Raw genomic sequence first — 17300 nt, 5'->3', positions numbered from 1 at the left:
TGTCTCCTGGATCTGGATTTCTGTTTCCTCTCCCAGATTGGGAAGTTTTTAGCTATTATTTTTTCAAGTACATTTTCTGTCCCCTTTTCTCTCTCTTGTTCTTTTGGGATTCCCTACAATGCTAATGTCATTACTCCTGATGGTGTTGCTGAGTTCCCTTAATCTATGTTCATTTTATATTATTCTTTTTTCTCACTTATGTTCAGTTTGATTGCTTTCCATCTCTGTCCTCCAGGTCACTGACCCATTCTTCTACTTCCCCTAGTCTGCTATTTATCCCCTCTAGTGTATTTTTAAGTTACTGAGTTTTTCATCTCCTCTTGGTTCTTTTTAATGTTTTCTCTTTATTGAGGGTTTCACTGAGGTCCTCCACTTTCTTCTCAAGTCCAGTGAATACCTAATGACCATTACTTTAAATTCTCTATCAGGCATATTATTTATCTCCATTTCATTTAGCTCTCTTGCTGTGATTGTGTCCCGTTCTTTCCTTTGGGACAGATTCTTCTGTCTCCTGATTTTGTCTAACTCTGTTTCTCCATTTCTGTGTGTCAGTAAAGTCAGCTATGTCTTCTGCTCTTGAAATTAGTGGCCTTATGAAGGACAGGTCCTATAGAGCCCTTCTGTGTGGTGTTCCCTATTCATTAGAACCTAGAGCTTCAGGGGTGTCTCCTATGTGCACCCTGCTATTGTAGCATTTGCCTTCAGTCCCAACTGTCTGCAGTGGCTGTCTTTGCCTGTTGTAGACAGGGTTTGGTCCCTGTGTTGTTAATGCATGGGTCTGCAGGAAAACATGGCAGTGGGACATGCAGTGCCAGAAAGGTCTGCACCAGTCCCCTGCAGGAAGGGAACTGCTGCTGCCCAGGAAAACCACCCAGGCCAGGATGGAGGATGTAGGTCCATAGAAGAGTGTGGGGGTGGAGTACACTGTTAGCAAGCTAGGTGGAGAGTGTTATACTACACTGGTTCCCACAAGTGTCCATGTATCTAAGCTGGGGGATGGAGGAGAGAAATGGCTCCCACCAGCTCCTTTGTTCTTGGAGAAGTCTCCCAAAAGACACCACCCCTCCAGCACACACTCTGAGATTAGTAAATAAATCTCCTTCCCATACACCCAAGGAGTTGATCAAACTGCTATTTCTATGCTGTATCTCCAGGGGGTTGTTAGTTCTACTATCTCTGTAAGGGTGGGGCCTCAGTTTCCTCTTGGGTCTCCCAGCTCTTCCAGAGCCAAGCCTGTTGATTTTTACAGTTCTAGGTGTTAAGCCCCACTGATTGTAAGAACTCATGAAGTGAGGCCCCTCTAATTTTCAAAGCCAGTGTTATGGAGATCCATCTTCCCAGGGCAGGTTCTTCACACCTGGGGTGCCTGGATGGGGTCTGCTCCTCTCCCCTCACTGAGCCCATGCTGTCCCTCCCCACCATGCAGTTCCATGGGTCCACCTGGCTTCCAACCATGACTTCACCTTTCCTATCCTCTTTGACATAGCCTCTTCTCTATGTTTAGCTGTGGAGAATTTGTTCTGCCAGTCTTCAGGTCACTTTGGGGGGTATCTACACTGATGGGGATGTTATCTAGGTGGATCCATGGGACGAAGTGATCCTAGGATCTTCCTAGTCCACTATCTTTATAAGAGCACCTTAATGGACCAAAGTACTTAACTTTCACTAACTTGACACTTAGCAAACATTCATTAATCACCTACTAGGTTCTAAGCACTGCTCCAAGCTCTTATAATCTCATCACCTAAGACAAATAAATGAAGGTGACTGAATCAAGATTTTGGTTCAAAATGATATAAGATAAATGTATACACTCTCCCCTCAAGGTCCGAAATGAGAGAACAAATATTTTCTAAATTGGGGGTATCCACCTGTGGGCAAGGAATTTTGAGGAATTCCCAGAATACAGAAAGATGATAGCATTAGATTAATAGGAATAGGAAAAAACACTCAGAACAGTAATAGGCAAAAACCATGACCGGATCTAGTGATTATCCAAGTGCTGGGTGTACAGCATGGAGTGCTGGGAGGGAGAACTGCGTGGCAGGCAGGGGCTGCATGTCATGACCTAGCACCCTTACCAACTACCTCGCAGGTAAGCAGCGGAAGCACTGGCAGTGACTGAGAAAGAGCACACGTGCCCAAGAGAGGACTGGCAGGCCAGGGCGGGCTCCAGGGATAGGGCAGAGACCAGCAAGAGAAGGGTGGAGCTCAGGAATCCATTACAAGACTTCAAGGAGAGCAAAAAAAGGGCCCCTCTGGCCAGGATTACTCGTCTTGGGGATGCCTGGGTGGCTCAGTAGGGTAAGTGTCTGCCTTTGGCTCAGGTCATGATCCCAGGGTCCTGGGACTGAGCCCCAGGTTGGGATCCCCACACAGTGGGGAGTCTTCTTCTCCCTCTCCTTCTGCCCCTCCCCCTGCTCATGCTCTTTCTCACAAATAAAAAAAAACTTTTTTAAAAAAAGTATTACTCATCTTCTTATTAAGCACATGAAAGGATGCTCAACATCACCAGCCATCAGGGTAATGCAAATCAAAACCAGGAGATACCACTGCACATCTCCCAGGATAGTGGCAATAAAAGATACTGACAATCGCAAATGTTGTCAAGGATATGGAGAAATAGGAATCCTCGTGTCCTGCTGGAAAAAACAGCAAAGGGTGCAGCTACTTGGGAATACAAAAGTCAGCTCAAAAGGTTAAACACAGAGTTAGTCTGTGACCCAGCTGTGCCTCTCCTGGGTTTAAGTTCAAGAGAAATGAAAACATACATACACACAAGAACTTGTACACAAAGGTTCATAACGGCATTAGTCATCATGCCAAATGATCGTCAAAGGTTCATCCACTGATGAATGGGTAAATAATGTATTATTTATAGAGACTGGAATTCACATAAAATGGAATATTATAAATCCATAAAAAGAAACTAAGTACTCATACATGCTCCATCATGAATGAACCCTGAAAACATGCTAATTGAAAGAAATTAGTCAAAAAGACCACTTGTTCTCTGATTCCATTCTCACAAAAGTCCTATGAAATAGGGCAATCTTTAGAGATGGACATGGATTAGTGGTTCCCTGGGGGTAAATGGAGGCAAATGGAGAATTACAGTGGGTGGGCACAAAGTTTTGGGGGGTCATGAAAAGTTCTGTAACTGATTATGATGATGGTTACACAAGTAGGTGAATTTACTAAGAACCACTGAATGAGAGAGGGAGAAGCAGAATCCCCAGTGAGCAGGGAGCCCCACGCGGGACTCAATCCCAAGACCCTGGGATCATGACCTGAGCTGAAGGCAGCTGCTCAACCGACTGGGCCACCCAGGCGCCCCAAAATCTGTGTAATTTGAGCAGGAGGTTAAATGCAACAGCAAATAAGAATGATTAGTTGCTCTTCCCTGTAAGTTCGGAAAAGAAAGAAAGACAGGGGGATAAAAAGGCAACAGGGATTGAAAGGAACAAGAGCTGAAATAAGAACATCAGACTCGATCTCTCTCTTCTTTTTTTGTTAATGTAGTGCATCTAGGTAAGACCAGAAAGAGAAAAACTCCTATAGTAGTCGAATAGGAAAACCCACAGAAAGGCTTCACAGTCAAATGGAGCACTATGATGCTTTAATCTGGGTTATAGAAGTACTTTCTCTCGATTCGCTTTTAGGTTTCCAGGCAGATCAGAAAAGCTGAGGGGAAAGTCACTTTGCTTCAAGGAAAGCATTCACCTCGGCTATCTTGGGCCGTGGTCTGTGCCCGGTGTCTCGAGGCTTCCTCGCATGGGAAAAGTGAGCTGTCAGAGCCACTGCTCTTGCCCACCAAGCTCGGCTGACCCCTCGGGCTGTCCATCCCCGGGCCCACTGGCGAGAACCCCCTCCTGTGCAGAGCTGAAGTCGTCCAGCAAGAGCACATTTATTCTGGTGTTCGCCCCCTGACGCTGATGTCCACCCCTGCTGCTGCTGTCTATCTGACCCTTGTCCTTCCTACCTGAGGAAGTGGAAGCCAGGACTTAATCCTTAAAATCCAAGTGAAAAGCACCGTTTAGCATTTATAGGCTTATTATTTCACATGTATATATTCATTATACACAAGAATCTGAAGTATCATTCAGTTGCTAGATTCAGACTAGACTAGAGCTCCATGGTGATGACCCATTTCTTCCCTAGGGGACACTCTGGCAGCATTCCCGGCTCCCGTGTCCAGACAGGCTGTGCAACCCTTGCACCTGCTGACCTCCAGGGAGACAGCGAGTGGAGGGTAAATGATTCACCGGGTCCTGGAATCAGTGTGTGGTGGTAGGTGGAGCTGGTCACTCACCGGCAGCTCGTTCTTTGAGCAGGTGCTCCAGGGGCAGGCGGATGGAGTCGTGTTCCACGGTGCAGGTGATAAGATGGGGCGCGGCCCCGTCCAGCGGGCTGCACAGATCGGCCGGGCTCCCCGCAGAGGGGCGGGTTTGGTGGAAATGTTTCACCATGGAATGGATTACTAAATTGTTGGACTGCAGAGAGCAGAAAGAGCATTTACGAGACCTGGGCTAAGGGGAGGGCCACGGCGACACTTTCTCGGCCTTCATTTTCCTCGTGGCTAATGTTTAAAAAAGGGAAAAAGGTCTCAAAGTCATACAGCTTCTGAATGGCCAATGACAAAACCTTCCAAAAAGGTCAGAATTCATTTCCAGCCAATTAATGCCTTATTAAGCAATGTTATGAATTTTTCAATTTTATAAATTGAAAAAGCAGGTACCCACTCTTGATGGGAGTATAATCTAGCATATGAAGGGCCATTTGGTGTATCTGTCAAATAAGCCCTCTGACCCAGCATGTCTCTGTCTTGGACTTGATCCTATCACTACACTTGACAGAAGCAAAATGAGGTACAGAAAGGTCCTTATTAGGTATAGCACTGTTTGTAATAACTCAACCTTGGAAAGCCCTTCAGTGTCCACCAATAAAGGGATTTTTAAGTGCCCAATAGACACCAAGGAATAAATATCAAGGAAAAGCTTTATGTGTAGAGACCCAAAGATCTCAAATAGAAATATACTTGCTAAAAAATAATACAGAAAAAGGTAGCAGACATTATATACAGTATTCTACCCAATTTGTATATAAAGGGGGAAATATACATGCATTTGCTCATATATGCAAAAATATCCTGAAAAGCGTAGACAGGGAAGGAGATTAGAATATATAAGTCTACATAGTTATTTGCTTTTAACTCAGAGACTCTCTGGAAGATACCAAGAAGCTAACAATATTGGTTTCCTAAGCCAGAGTGGATAACATAAGGGTACAGGGTAGGAGAAGACTTTAAAACAAAACAAAACAAAACAAAAACTTTTCTCTTATTTTAAATTATAACATATATACAGGAAAGTGTATAAAATATAAACCTAAGTTTAACAGAGAAATGAGGCAGTGAAGACTGAAAGACTGTTACCTGATCAGACAGTGGACACTGCCCCACACAGAAGCAGCCGGGGGGGCCCCGCAGTCACTGTCCCCTCTTCACCCTCTCAGAGCTGTCTCCCACACTGATACATACAGTAATCATTCCCCTGCTTTTCTGGATACTCTGACTTCCTAAGTAAACACCTGTAAATAGTACTGTTTATTTTGTCTCTTTTGGACCTTGGCATGAGTAGAACTGAATGAACTTTTTCTCGGTAAACATCCAATCCCTTGGAGCATTTGGGGGTCCCCCATAATGAGGGGGACAGAGTCTGCACTGGGCTGAAGCGCCCACATGCTGCTATTCTGCATGCAGAGGACTTAAGACAGTATCCAGCTGGAGGGGCACCAAGGCAGCCCATGCTGTGGCTCACTGATGGGTGACATGTGGGATCAGGTAACAGGGAGGAGGGACCCACAACTAAGATGGGTTCCTCCACCCAGTGGCAGCTTCCGGAGAGGTCCCGGGGCACATCCTTGTGGGAAACACTGCTGCCCCATATAGCCATTCTATCCAGAAGACAGGTTCCCTGGGGGCTCCCACGGCTGGAGAGTCCCCACAACCCCATCTGAGGCCCCCATGGATGACAGTGTAAAAGGTGACCCAATGACTGTGAATAGGATGATGGAGATGCCCAAGATCCTCCCATGTGCCACACGTGTCCATCAGTTGCTGCTGAAACCTGGAAACGGCTGCCCTGCCCTGGGCCACAGCGGGAGTGCAGGGGCCTTGGTGGGAAACAGTAGGTCCCATCTGAAAATGAACCGTGTGCTCAAGGACCACGAAGGTCCTTGGCACCAGATAAGACCAGGATGGCCCTACCAGGCAGCTGGGGCCAAGGTAGCTCCTTGTGGGCCACCAAGAACCTGGCCCCAGGGGTGGGCATGGGGCCCAGGGGCATGGTGGCAGCTTCCCGACCCGTCACTCAAGATCCCTGTGCACTGCTGCAGGTGGCCGTGTAACAACATATTAACATTGGGTCGTGCTAATTTTGAGGGACACTTGGACTGCTGTTTCAGGCTGTCATGAATGGTCTTCATTCATGGTGCAGAATAGCCTCACTTGTCTAGGCTCCACCCTGGGGGCGGGACTGCTGGCCCCCAGTGCAGGCTCTCGTCCTCAACTTGACCAGATAGTGCCAACCCCTTTCCCCAAATGGCATTCCAGCCTGTGCTCTGCCATCCGTGAGTGCTTCCGGCTCTACGTCCTCTCCACACTTACTACCACTGCAATACTTAATTTCTATCATTCTGATGGGCGTGCAGAGGTGTCTTGATGATTTTTACTCTGATGATGACACCAAGTATTTTCACCTATAGAAACTGTTTGGGCTTCTGCTTGGTGAAGCGTATACTCGAGTTTCTTGCCCATATTTCCATGGGGTTACCTGCCTTCATATCCTAGATGCTAGTCTTTTGTCAGTTAAACGTTGTGAATGTCTTCTGCCATTGTCTCACTTGTCTTTTTGTTTTCTTCATCATACTCTTTGATGAAGTAAAAGTCTGTTTTGTGGCGGTGGTGGTGGCACAATTTACCAGCCTTCTCCTTTGTGGTTAATGTTTTCTGTATTGTGTAGAAGAAATTCATTGTTCTTAATCATCACAAAGATATAAGCTTATCACCTGAAAGCTTTCTAAATTTTATTCTTCATAAGTAGGTATTTATTATGCCCAAAGTTATGATTATTATTTTGTTATGAAGCAGAAATCCAATTTCCTTTTTCTTTGTGAATATACAGTTGTTCCAGCACCGTTTACTGGAGACCATTCATTCCTCCTGCTCTCTTAGGCTGCCTCAGTCATATATGGTGTCTATATATATCATATAGATATATAAAATCTAGTGTCTGAGCCAGAAAAAGTTAAGAATAAGAGGGTACTATTCAATTATGTCAGGACAACAGGTGCATCCTGGGACTGTCCTAAGCAAACCAGGATGTGTGGCTACCCAGTCATATGACAAATGCTAACACGCGCACGGTGCTGTTTCTGATCTACTCTCTGTCCCTGCCTGAAGATCCCCTGCCTTAATTAGTAAAGCTTTACAGACGGCTGGATGTCTGGTGGAGCAAGTCATTTCACTATGTTCTTAATCTTCCAGAAGTCTTGACAGTTCTTGGCCATATAAATTAGCTTGTGAGATTCCACCAAAAAAGCCTCAGGATTTAGACTGAGGTTGCACACCGGATCTACAGATCTACTGAGGTGGTTAGAACACTGGGTCTCCGGATCTGGGAGCATGGGGAATTGCTCCATTTATTCAGAGCTTCTTTGAAGGTGGAGTGCACTAATATTCCTATTACTTTCCTGGTGCGGCCAAGTCGATGAAAACGGTCTTACAAATTCTTTTTTGTAATATTTATTTCTTAAGTATTTGTTATTTTTCGTGCTCTTGTAAAAACCAGAAACCACTACAGAAACGCAGAGATGGTTGGCAACTGAGAGGATCACACTAATGCTCCAGCAAGGTTTGACTTCAAATGGAACACATTTTTCTCCTCCTCATTCTTGAAACCACCCACCCCCTTCTCTTGCTTTTCTGTAGAATCCTTTGTTCTAGGAAGTTGGCATCGATACTCAGTAATGAGACTCGGATGGCCAGAGCCGATGCTGGTCACGAGACCACTATGGAGACATGAGAAACCCGGCTGGCAGGATGCACCAGACTCCTATCGAGGCTGCCCAGGCCCTGTATTTTCCTACGAAAGCCCTCAGCCTTTTCCCCGGAGTGGGTCTGCCATTCTGAAGGCATTAGCCTACTACAGCGTCATTTGCCTGGCAATAAACTATTGTTCCTCTTTATCCCCAAACTCCGTCTTCGTGTCACATTTTGGCTCCAGAGCAGAGATCGATTTTTGACAACACACCTGCTTGTTGCTGGTATAAAAAACATGATTGAGTTTTGAATCTAATAACTGCTCAATTTTCTTATTAACTCTAATAATCTGGCTGCAGATTCTCTGGGGTCTTCCATGTGGGGAGTCACATCGCCTGTGGGTGACAGTCATGCCCTCCCTCCCAGAAAGGGAGACAGAAATTACTGTTTGAGCAGAAGCCTGTAATTCTATCAGTCTAAAAGTACATCTGCAATGGGTCATAAACCTCAGACTTCTTTTTAGAAAATTTTATTTATTTATTTCACAGAGAGAGACAGCAGGAGAGAGAACACAAGCAGAGGAAGTGGGAGAGGGAGTAGCAGGCTTCCCGCTGAGCTGGGGGCCTGACGTGGGGCTCGAGCCTAGGACCCTGGGATCATAACCCGAGCCAAAGGCAGATGTTTAACAACTGAGCCACCCACCCAGGCACTCCTCAAACTCTTCATAAGACAAACAATTTAGTAGGGATTTAAAGGGATAATTCCAGGGCAAAATGAAGGGGAAACTCTCTGTTGAAATAAACTCTCTGTTGAAATAAACTGTTGAAATAAACTCTCTGTTGAAGTTAATTTACACATTATGTTACAAATATCCTACCAGCCACCTGGAATTTACTTTTAGGATAAATACTGGCTAATTATATGAAGCTAATTTGCAAAAGAGAAAGACCAACACCAAGCATACCTCTTCTTTTAAAAAATAATACCAAATAGGAACCATGTATATATACCTTACATATAATTGACAGTTAAAAGACTGCAAGCCTGTTTAGAAACTTTACCTCGGTGCCTCCGGAAGTGAAGATTATGTCCTGAGGTTTCCCACCTATCATCTTCGCGACGTTCTCCCGAGCTGTGTCAATAATGTCCTTGGCCTTCCTACCTTGAGAAACCAGAATGAAAACTTATTAGCGTCACTTTACCAAGCCCAGTAAACACATGTTTAAAAGAACAACATGTGTTTAAAAGTGTATGACTCTTGATCTCAGGGTGGAGACTCCGAGCCTCATACTGGGTGTAGATGACTTAAAAATACAATCTTAAAAAAAAAAAAAAAAAAAAAAAGAACCAGACACGCAGGAACAACTCTAAGTGGGCAATTCTAAGATGACCCATTGTCCCGTTAATGTGAACACAATAGGCCACAACCTAGGAATAAGCTGGAGAAGGGGCAGCAGCAAGATAGGAGCAACTCAGTGACACCTACTGAGACTTAGTAAGAAGTGGAAACAGATACAAGGGGACGCGCGAGAACCCTAAAATCCCCAAAGACATGGGCTTCCTCTTACCGGATGCTACAGGAGAGGGGAAGCTGTGGCCATCTGCCTTGCTCCCCATTCATCAAGACAGGAGGGTGAAGGGATGAAATAATTTGCTTAAGATCACGCTGCAAAACAACAAAAATAAGCAAAAAGAATGCTCATGACTCCTCAACACAAGGCGCAGTGCTGCATGTCAGCGCAGGCCCCCGCGGGGCACAGGAGAGGCCCCTCCCACAGGGGCCAATCTGCTGTCCCACGGGGGCCATGCAGCCCAGCTGTGAGCTAGTTCCACCATCTGGCATGGATGAGGGACCAAACTGTATGTGGCAGAGAAAGGAAGGTGCCAGGATGGGATCTATGACAATAACTCCATTCTTACTTGGTCTATAGACCAACAGTCTTTGAAGTGTGTTACTATTCAACCCTACTTGGAAGAAAAGAAAGGCACCAAACTACACACATTCTCTCTGCGGTTCCGTGCATGTGAATCACACCCCACTAAAGCTGTTGGAGGGGAAGGTCATACAGGGTGTGGACCAACGACTCCTGGGAACATAAGCTACTGGAACACACAGAATCATGTCCACTGGGGACAGGTTAGAGAACTTCCAGAAATGACCCTGTGGTCACTCTTTTCATTTACTTACAATTTACATTTTCACTAAGATCTAAGGCCACTGGAAACAAAAGTGCATACTCAAGGAGATTAGAACATCTCATTAGAATGCTAATGAGATGCTGTCATTGGACTAACTTTCCATCTGTGAGTTGGGACAGTGGCCTTGTTCTTAGGTGTTTAGGAGTGAAGCTTCCTGTTTGCAACTTCCAAATGATTCAGAGAAATGATAGATCCAGGTAAAGGAAATAAGTGCAGGTGTTCACTATACTATGATTTTAGCTTTTCTGCAGAGGTTACATTCTAAAATAAAACTTTGGCCGTAGGAGTTAAAAAAAATAAACCAGCCATGGGATGTTTGCTAGCAATGGCTCTCTCCCCCACCCCAGATACTAATTCAGTCTTTATCTTTTTAGCAAGTAATGTCCTCAGTTGAGGAATGTCAGAGCAGGACCTTCCTATCATGTTCTCAGGTTTGCTGATGGCACTGTCACGGGAGAAAGTCCCTTCTCTTACACATACACAGGTGCTTCCTTGTGATGGGAAGTATGCCCCTGCCCACACCTCATTCTCCAGGGTTCATGAAAAAGCAGTAAATTTAGAAAAACAGAGATGGAGGTAACATGACAACACTGTTGGATCTAGGTAGGAGACACACGGGTGTCTATTTTCTTACTCTTAAATTTCCGGAATGTTTGAAGTTGTTAGCGTTACTAAATGTAAAGGGTGGTCGGTAATTCTAACTGACATAAGAGAAGACTCTGAAATCTGCCTTTCAGGACATAAGAGGGAGAGTAAGGGGCATGTGTGGGTCCCATGATCCATTAAACCAACCCTCCTTCACTTGGCTGTTCTCACACCAGAGCCCATCTACTACCTCCCAGCAACGGCCCGTTTCTCCTTTCCCATCTCCACCCTATCCCCGTTCCCTCTTGAACTCACTGGCAATCAGGTGTTCTGGTCCCTGGATTCCCAAACCCACCCTGACCAAGGTCCCCGTGTGCCAAATCCAGGTCTGCACCTGCTCCCATGCCAGCAGCTCTCCCCCAGGACTGCTCCCTCCTCCTCTATGCATCCCTTGCTGGGTAGGGCTCCAGATCCAGATGGCGGATGGCCCCTGCCCTCGCCAGGTCCTCGAATCCTCTCCCCCTCAGCAACTCAAGACTGATAACCAGCTTGGTGCTGCAGACTCTACTCTTTCCACCTGGAACCCAGTAGATTATATACATATATCTCTGGTAGACATCTGAAACTACACTTGCTCCAAGTTGAATACATGATTTCTCCCCCAAACTTGTTCCTCTTACCCTTTCCTATCTTAGTAAATGGCGACTCAGTCCTTCCAGGGGCCCGGGGCCAAAGGTTTTGGCTCTTGCCTTTCTCATACCCTGTTATCCAACCCCACCCCACAGTAAATTCTGTAAGGCTCTGTCGTCAAAAATACCCAGAAGCTTGCCCCACCTCTGCACTGCCTGGCCACCTGCTGAGTCAGGGCCACCGCTGAAATATTCTAGCAGGCTCCCAACTCCACTGATCCCATCATGGTCCATTCTCTAGGGAGTGGCCCAAGGAATGCCCTGAAAACACCATACCCTTTGTACCCTGTGCCTTATCCCTCATCACAACAGTGCTTGGCATGCAGGAAATACTCAACCAATATCGGTTGAATCAGCTGTTTTCAAAATGTCATCTGGGGAGCCCTTGGGGCGGGGGCAAGGCACTTTTAGGGGTCCATCAAGTCAAATCTAGTTTCATAATAACACGAAAACATCATTTGTCTTTTTATTCTCATTTTCTTGAAAGTATAAAGTGAAGCCTTCCAGAGGCTCCCTGATGTGAGTATCACAACAGATTGGATGCAGAAGCTTTCAACCTGCTTGGGTCCTTGGGCTTAAGCTACTGTTACATGGAGGTTTCTGCATCTCATAGCAAAACAATAGATTCTCCAGATTTGCTCATACACAATTTTTCTTGAGAGGTGGGTATACAACCAAAGAAACCATACTGCGAATCAGGTTTCATAATATGGCTTTCCCCCTTGACCCAGCTGCTGCTACTGTGTGTCTCGGTCGTTGCTGTAGTCTGCAGCACGGCTCTGACAGGGCCCGGAACTCCACTCCCGGCTTCAGCCTACTCAATGTGGTCAGTCCTTGACTCACGGACCCTGATGTTCTTTCCAGATTTTTACTCTCACAAGCAAGGCTGTGGTAAACATCTTGGGTATCTAAACTCTTTCCATATGTCCTTAACATTTTTCCCTAACAAAATTCTCCCAAAGGAATTATTATCATTATTAAATCATAGTATTGTGAAAATAATTAAATCAATCTATCATAAAGGTGATTTTCTTTCTTTTCTCCCCCTCCCCCAACTTCTACCTGAGTATCGAAAAGTGAATTGCAGGGGCGCCTGGGTGGCTCAGAGGGTTAAAGCCTCTGCCTTCGGCTCAGGTCATGATCCCAGGGTCCTGGGATCGAGCCCCGCATCCGGCTCTCTGCTCAGCGGGAAGCCTGCTTCCTCCTCTCTCTCTCTCTGCCTGCCTCTCTGCCTACTTGTGATCTCTGTCTGTCAAATAAATAAAAATCTTTAAAAAAAAAAAGAAAAGTGAATTGCAGTGCATACTTTAGTCATGGTTCTTAAAGAAATGAAGGCCGTCAGGACAACCAGAAAGCCACTGACAGGTTTCATCAGGTCAGAAAGGGGAATTTTTCCTTCAGCATTATTCCTAAAGTTCTTTATAAGAAATGCTTTCTATTAGCATTTACTTGCCCTCTGTATTCTCAAGTTCAACGCATCAGGAAGTACAATTTTCCTAGAGGAAAAATTAGATATGAGGCAATGTCCAGAAGAATGGCCAGAACAAACATACCAAATAAACCAAGAAATAAGTTAATGAATGACTAGAACCTGATTTCGAAAAAGCTTTTAGTTAATGAAGTTGTGAAATTCATACTAAACAGATATGAAAACCCATGAACGTCTGTAAAGTTGTATATAAGTACTATTAAATCCTAGGGCTTCACAGCAGTGTCTGAAAGTTCTTTTAGTTCCTCACAATCCACAGTTACCACAGTTTATCTTAATTATCTCTGATAAGCATTAAGAAGGGGACAGCCAGCTGGCCATCTGAAAAACATAACGTAAATGGTGACATGAAACTACATATTTAGAGTAAATAATTTTCTATAACTTCCAATTTAATGATCTGTATTAAAACAAGAATAAATGAGAAATAAGAATTTATTATAATGAAAATAAAGAATTTTAAGCTAATTTTCATTTAAAAAAAAAAAAAAAAGGCCAGGGGGCAACTGGGTGGCTCAGTGGGTTAAGCCGCTGCCTTCAGCTCAGGTCGTGATCCCAGGGTCCTGGGATCGAGCCCCGCATCGGGCTCTCTGCTCAGCAGGGAGCCTGCTTCCTCCTCTCTCTCTGCCTGCTTGTCAACTCTGTCAAATAAATAAATAAATAAATAATCTTTAAAAAAAAAAAAAAAAAGGCCAGGATTATATGGAATCCTGATGATTTCAAAGATCTATTTTGCAAATTTTTCAAGGAACCACTGAGACAGATACATGAAAGGGTTTTAATGGGTACTGTTATTACAAATAGCTCTTAATAAGACATCTTTTTCATCTGGGCAAGGAGGATGGGGCAGTGTATTAAAAACGAAAGGTTATGCTATCAACAGGCTCCATGTTCAAATTTGGACTTCTCTGAAAACTAACCCACAAAAATTTCTACCTAAGGTTTGTATTTACAGAAAATCTATTCAAAAGCAAGTGATCACTGGTGGTGTACAATTTCTCTAAGACTGCCTCTGCCCACCTCCCCCATATCTCCGGATCTGTGAGCACCTTCTAAGATTACCTGCTGGGTAAGGACTGCTGGGATTTCCCCAGGCTTCCCTCATGGCCTCGGTCATGGCCTGGATGACTTCTGGCTCAAGGGGGGTGGTTGCATTATAGTCCATATAAACTTTCCTGCTGGAAAGAAAACACAGATGTGCCTGTTAAGGACAAGGAGATGAAGTATGGGAACACAGCTGCACTCTGTCAGCTTAAGAGAGCAAACGCTGTCAAGATCAAGATACTTTTCTGAATTAACACCAGGCAGCATTCCACAAACTGCACTTGGACATCTCCAAATCTTCATGAATTATGGAAAAAATATGCGTAATTTCCAATAATCTAGTATTTGCTAGTTTCCTTTATATAATCGCTAGACCATCCACTTAGATTTTCTTTTTTTTTTTTTTAAGATTTTATTTATTTATTTGACAGAGAGAAGGAGATCACAAGTAGGCAGAGAGGCAGGCAGAGAGAGAGTGGGAAGCAGGCTCCCTGCTGAGCAGAAAGCCCTATTCGGGGCTTGATCCCAGGACCCAGAGATCATGACCTGAGGCAAAGGCAGAGGCTTTGACCCACGGAGCCGCCCAGGCGCCCCTCCATTTAGATTTTCAAAAGTTCTTTCCACCCCTTGGTAGGATCAATGGCCCCTGAGCCTCAAAGTCTCCCCAAGGGCTCTGAAGGACAGATCGGCTCCTTGCCTCCAGACGGACGGAGGGGAAAACATGAGCACCTAGGGAGCTGCATCTTCCCGAAGGCTTCCTAACTTCATTGGTAGTTTTTCTTTATTTCTCTATAATCTCTGGGCTGGTGGAAGGCTCAAGTGATCTAGGCACCCATTCCTGCCCACACCCTCCTCTTTGCTCCCCGACCCTGGGCAGGCCTACTTCTCCCCTCCCACTTTCAGTTTCCAGCACCTGGCATGACCGCGCCCCCACCCCACTTTCCTTCTTAGGTCTTTGTTGCCTCTTGACTTTCTTGTGAAGCTCCCTGTAGCTCTAAATAAAATTACAGCCCCCAGTCCCCTTCCTCCTTCCTCTGTCTCTCCATGGTACTCCTCAATGTGTGACACACTAGACTCTGGCCCTGTTTACCACTGCTGACCTTAAAAGAAAGTCATACATCAGCTCCAGAAGCTCACAGGCTTTGTTTCCCTCACTGCTCTGTCACTTACACTGAGGACAAGGGCTGGCACACAGCAGGGGCGGGATTTACAAAAGAACAAAGTGTCACAGAAAAGCACAGCTTCTGAAAGATTTTTACCAATATCAAAAACCTTCAGAAACTTCCATATATATATATACATATATATGTATATATATATATGGAACTTCCATATATATATGGAATATATATATATTTAAAATCAGTATATTTAAAATATGTAAAATCAGTAACAATGTTTAAACAGATCCACATGAAAATTCAAATACAATTACCAACCATGGCTGTTAAAAGTTTTTTTTTTCCCCTACTACAGAGTGTTTTATTTATTTTTAAATATTTTATTTATTCATTTGACAGAGAGAGAGCAGAAGCACAAGCAGGTGAAGCAGCAGGCAGAGGGAGAGGCAGATGCAGGCTCCCCACTGAACAGGGAGCCCAATGCAGGGCTCGATTCCAGGACCCTGGGATCATCACCTGAGCCTAAGGCAGATGCCTCACTGACTGAGTGGCCCAGAGCCTCCAAACCACAGAGTGTTTTTATGCAACACCTTGTTCATAGCTGTCCAAAGTCACCTGATAGGTTTAAGGCTTTGGGAAGTTAGACTGGCCATGGTTGGTAATTTAGGTCCCGCTGTGACTTAAATCTGCATGCGCCCTTAATCTTGCTTTCACTTCCTACAGCACTCCACATTTCCTCAAGCTACTCGGGTCTGCTCAGTGACTGCAGTTTGTCAATCTGCTGGCAGACTGAAACATTTATGCCTTGAATTTCAGATTAATGTTTTATAGATAACTCTGCTCCATGACTTGCTTCCTCCTTAAAATGCTCTCAGTATTAGATGGGAAAGCTCAACTCTACTATGCTCAAAACCAAAATATCATAAAGAGGTATGGTGAATTTCCTCTTCACTCCAGTCTCCCTCAGGGGCTTTTGCCCAACTCCCTTTGCTCAGGCTCAACCAAAGTTGACTGCCTCATCTAAAAAATGTCCAGGTTTCGGTCTGGACCCGAATTTTTTTTTTTTTAAATATCTTATTTATTTATTTGTCAGGCAGAGATCACAAGCAGGCAGAGAGGCAGGCAGAGAGAGAGGAGGAAGCAGGCTCCCCGCTGAGCAGAGAGCCCAATGTGGGGCTTGATCCCAGGACCCTGAGATCATGACCCGAGCCGAAGGCAGAGGATCTAACCACTGAGCCACCCAGGCGCCCCTGGACCCGAATTTTAAAGACACACTCATCGCTCAGGTTCAGGCAGAGGGGATTGCCAAAACAGAGGAAGCAATGTCTCAGCAACCAGAAAATGCACAGCTGCAGCGGGCTGAAGACACAGTGTGCACTGGAAGGCCTCCCTGCCTACCCTCCCACTGTCCCCGCGGCTCAGGCCGGAGCCTGGGGGCATCGGCCTCCGTCCCCCCTTTCCCCGCACCGGTTCACCATCCAGACCTGCGGCTTGCGTCCCGGTACTCGCACTGCTCCGGCCAGCACGCCGGGCCACACTACCGCCCTCCCAGATTTTACAAAGATGTCCGGCGTGCCCCTGCTTCCTCACCTGTCCCGCACCCACCCGCCCCTAGAACGCACCCCGAAGTGCGTCCCGAGCTCCGGGGCTCTGTTCCCTGACCGCAGCCCCGCCAAGCCCGGCCGCCCACGTCCGCAGGCTGGGTTCAAGCCCAGGGGCCTGCGCAGACTGTTCCCCTGCCCCGGCCGCGCTTCACCGGACGCCATCTCGGCGGGACCCCTGCCCCGGCCGCGCCCCGGCTCCCACCCGCCGACCCGCACCGCATCCCCGCGCGGGACGCTCAGGCCTAGAGTGACCGCCAGCTGGCGACCCCTCCGGGCGGGACCCCTCCCCCGGACAGACCACCGGGCCCCACCGGCCCCCCGTCCCCCCGAGCCGGGCACCCCTCACCCCGCGACGCCTGGAGGGCTTCCCAGAGGAGGGCGCCGGCCCCCTCCCCCTCACGGAGCACACCTGTCTGGCGGGCTCTTCTCTCCGCGGCCGCGGGGATGACTCGCTGCCCGCTCCCGCGCGTCCCTGCCGGGAGCGGCCGCCGCCTCCATCCCGACCAGCCCGCGCCCGGTGCCGCGCGG

At 46.4% G+C, this 17300-nt stretch overlaps 1 protein-coding gene across 5 annotated transcripts in view; it reads right to left on the bottom strand.

The window, feature by feature from the left end:
- SCLY (selenocysteine lyase) overlaps nucleotides 1-17300 on the bottom strand; it is a 36994-nt gene extending 19694 nt beyond the window's left edge. For 2 of the 5 annotated variants that reach the window (XM_044241945.1, XM_044241947.1), the window contains exons 1-4: nucleotides 17182-17300; nucleotides 14066-14181; nucleotides 9103-9203; nucleotides 4313-4493 (exon numbers count right to left, since the gene is read on the bottom strand). In XM_044241945.1, the coding sequence (XP_044097880.1) occupies nucleotides 4313-4493; nucleotides 9103-9203; nucleotides 14066-14181; nucleotides 17182-17270 (487 nt within the window). In that variant the 5' untranslated portion in view covers nucleotides 17271-17300. Of the gene's footprint in view, nucleotides 1-4312; nucleotides 4494-9102; nucleotides 9204-9609; nucleotides 9708-14065; nucleotides 14182-17181 lie in introns of those variants that run through there. The other 3 variants (XM_044241946.1, XM_044241948.1, XM_044241949.1) reach the window with 3 other exon arrangements.

This window comes from Neovison vison, chromosome 3, assembly GCF_020171115.1.
Source record: "Neovison vison isolate M4711 chromosome 3, ASM_NN_V1, whole genome shotgun sequence".
Classification (NCBI taxonomy): Eukaryota; Metazoa; Chordata; class Mammalia; order Carnivora; family Mustelidae; genus Neogale; species Neogale vison.
Note: the sequence above shows the minus strand (reverse complement) of the source record. Positions and strands in the feature narration are given on the sequence as shown.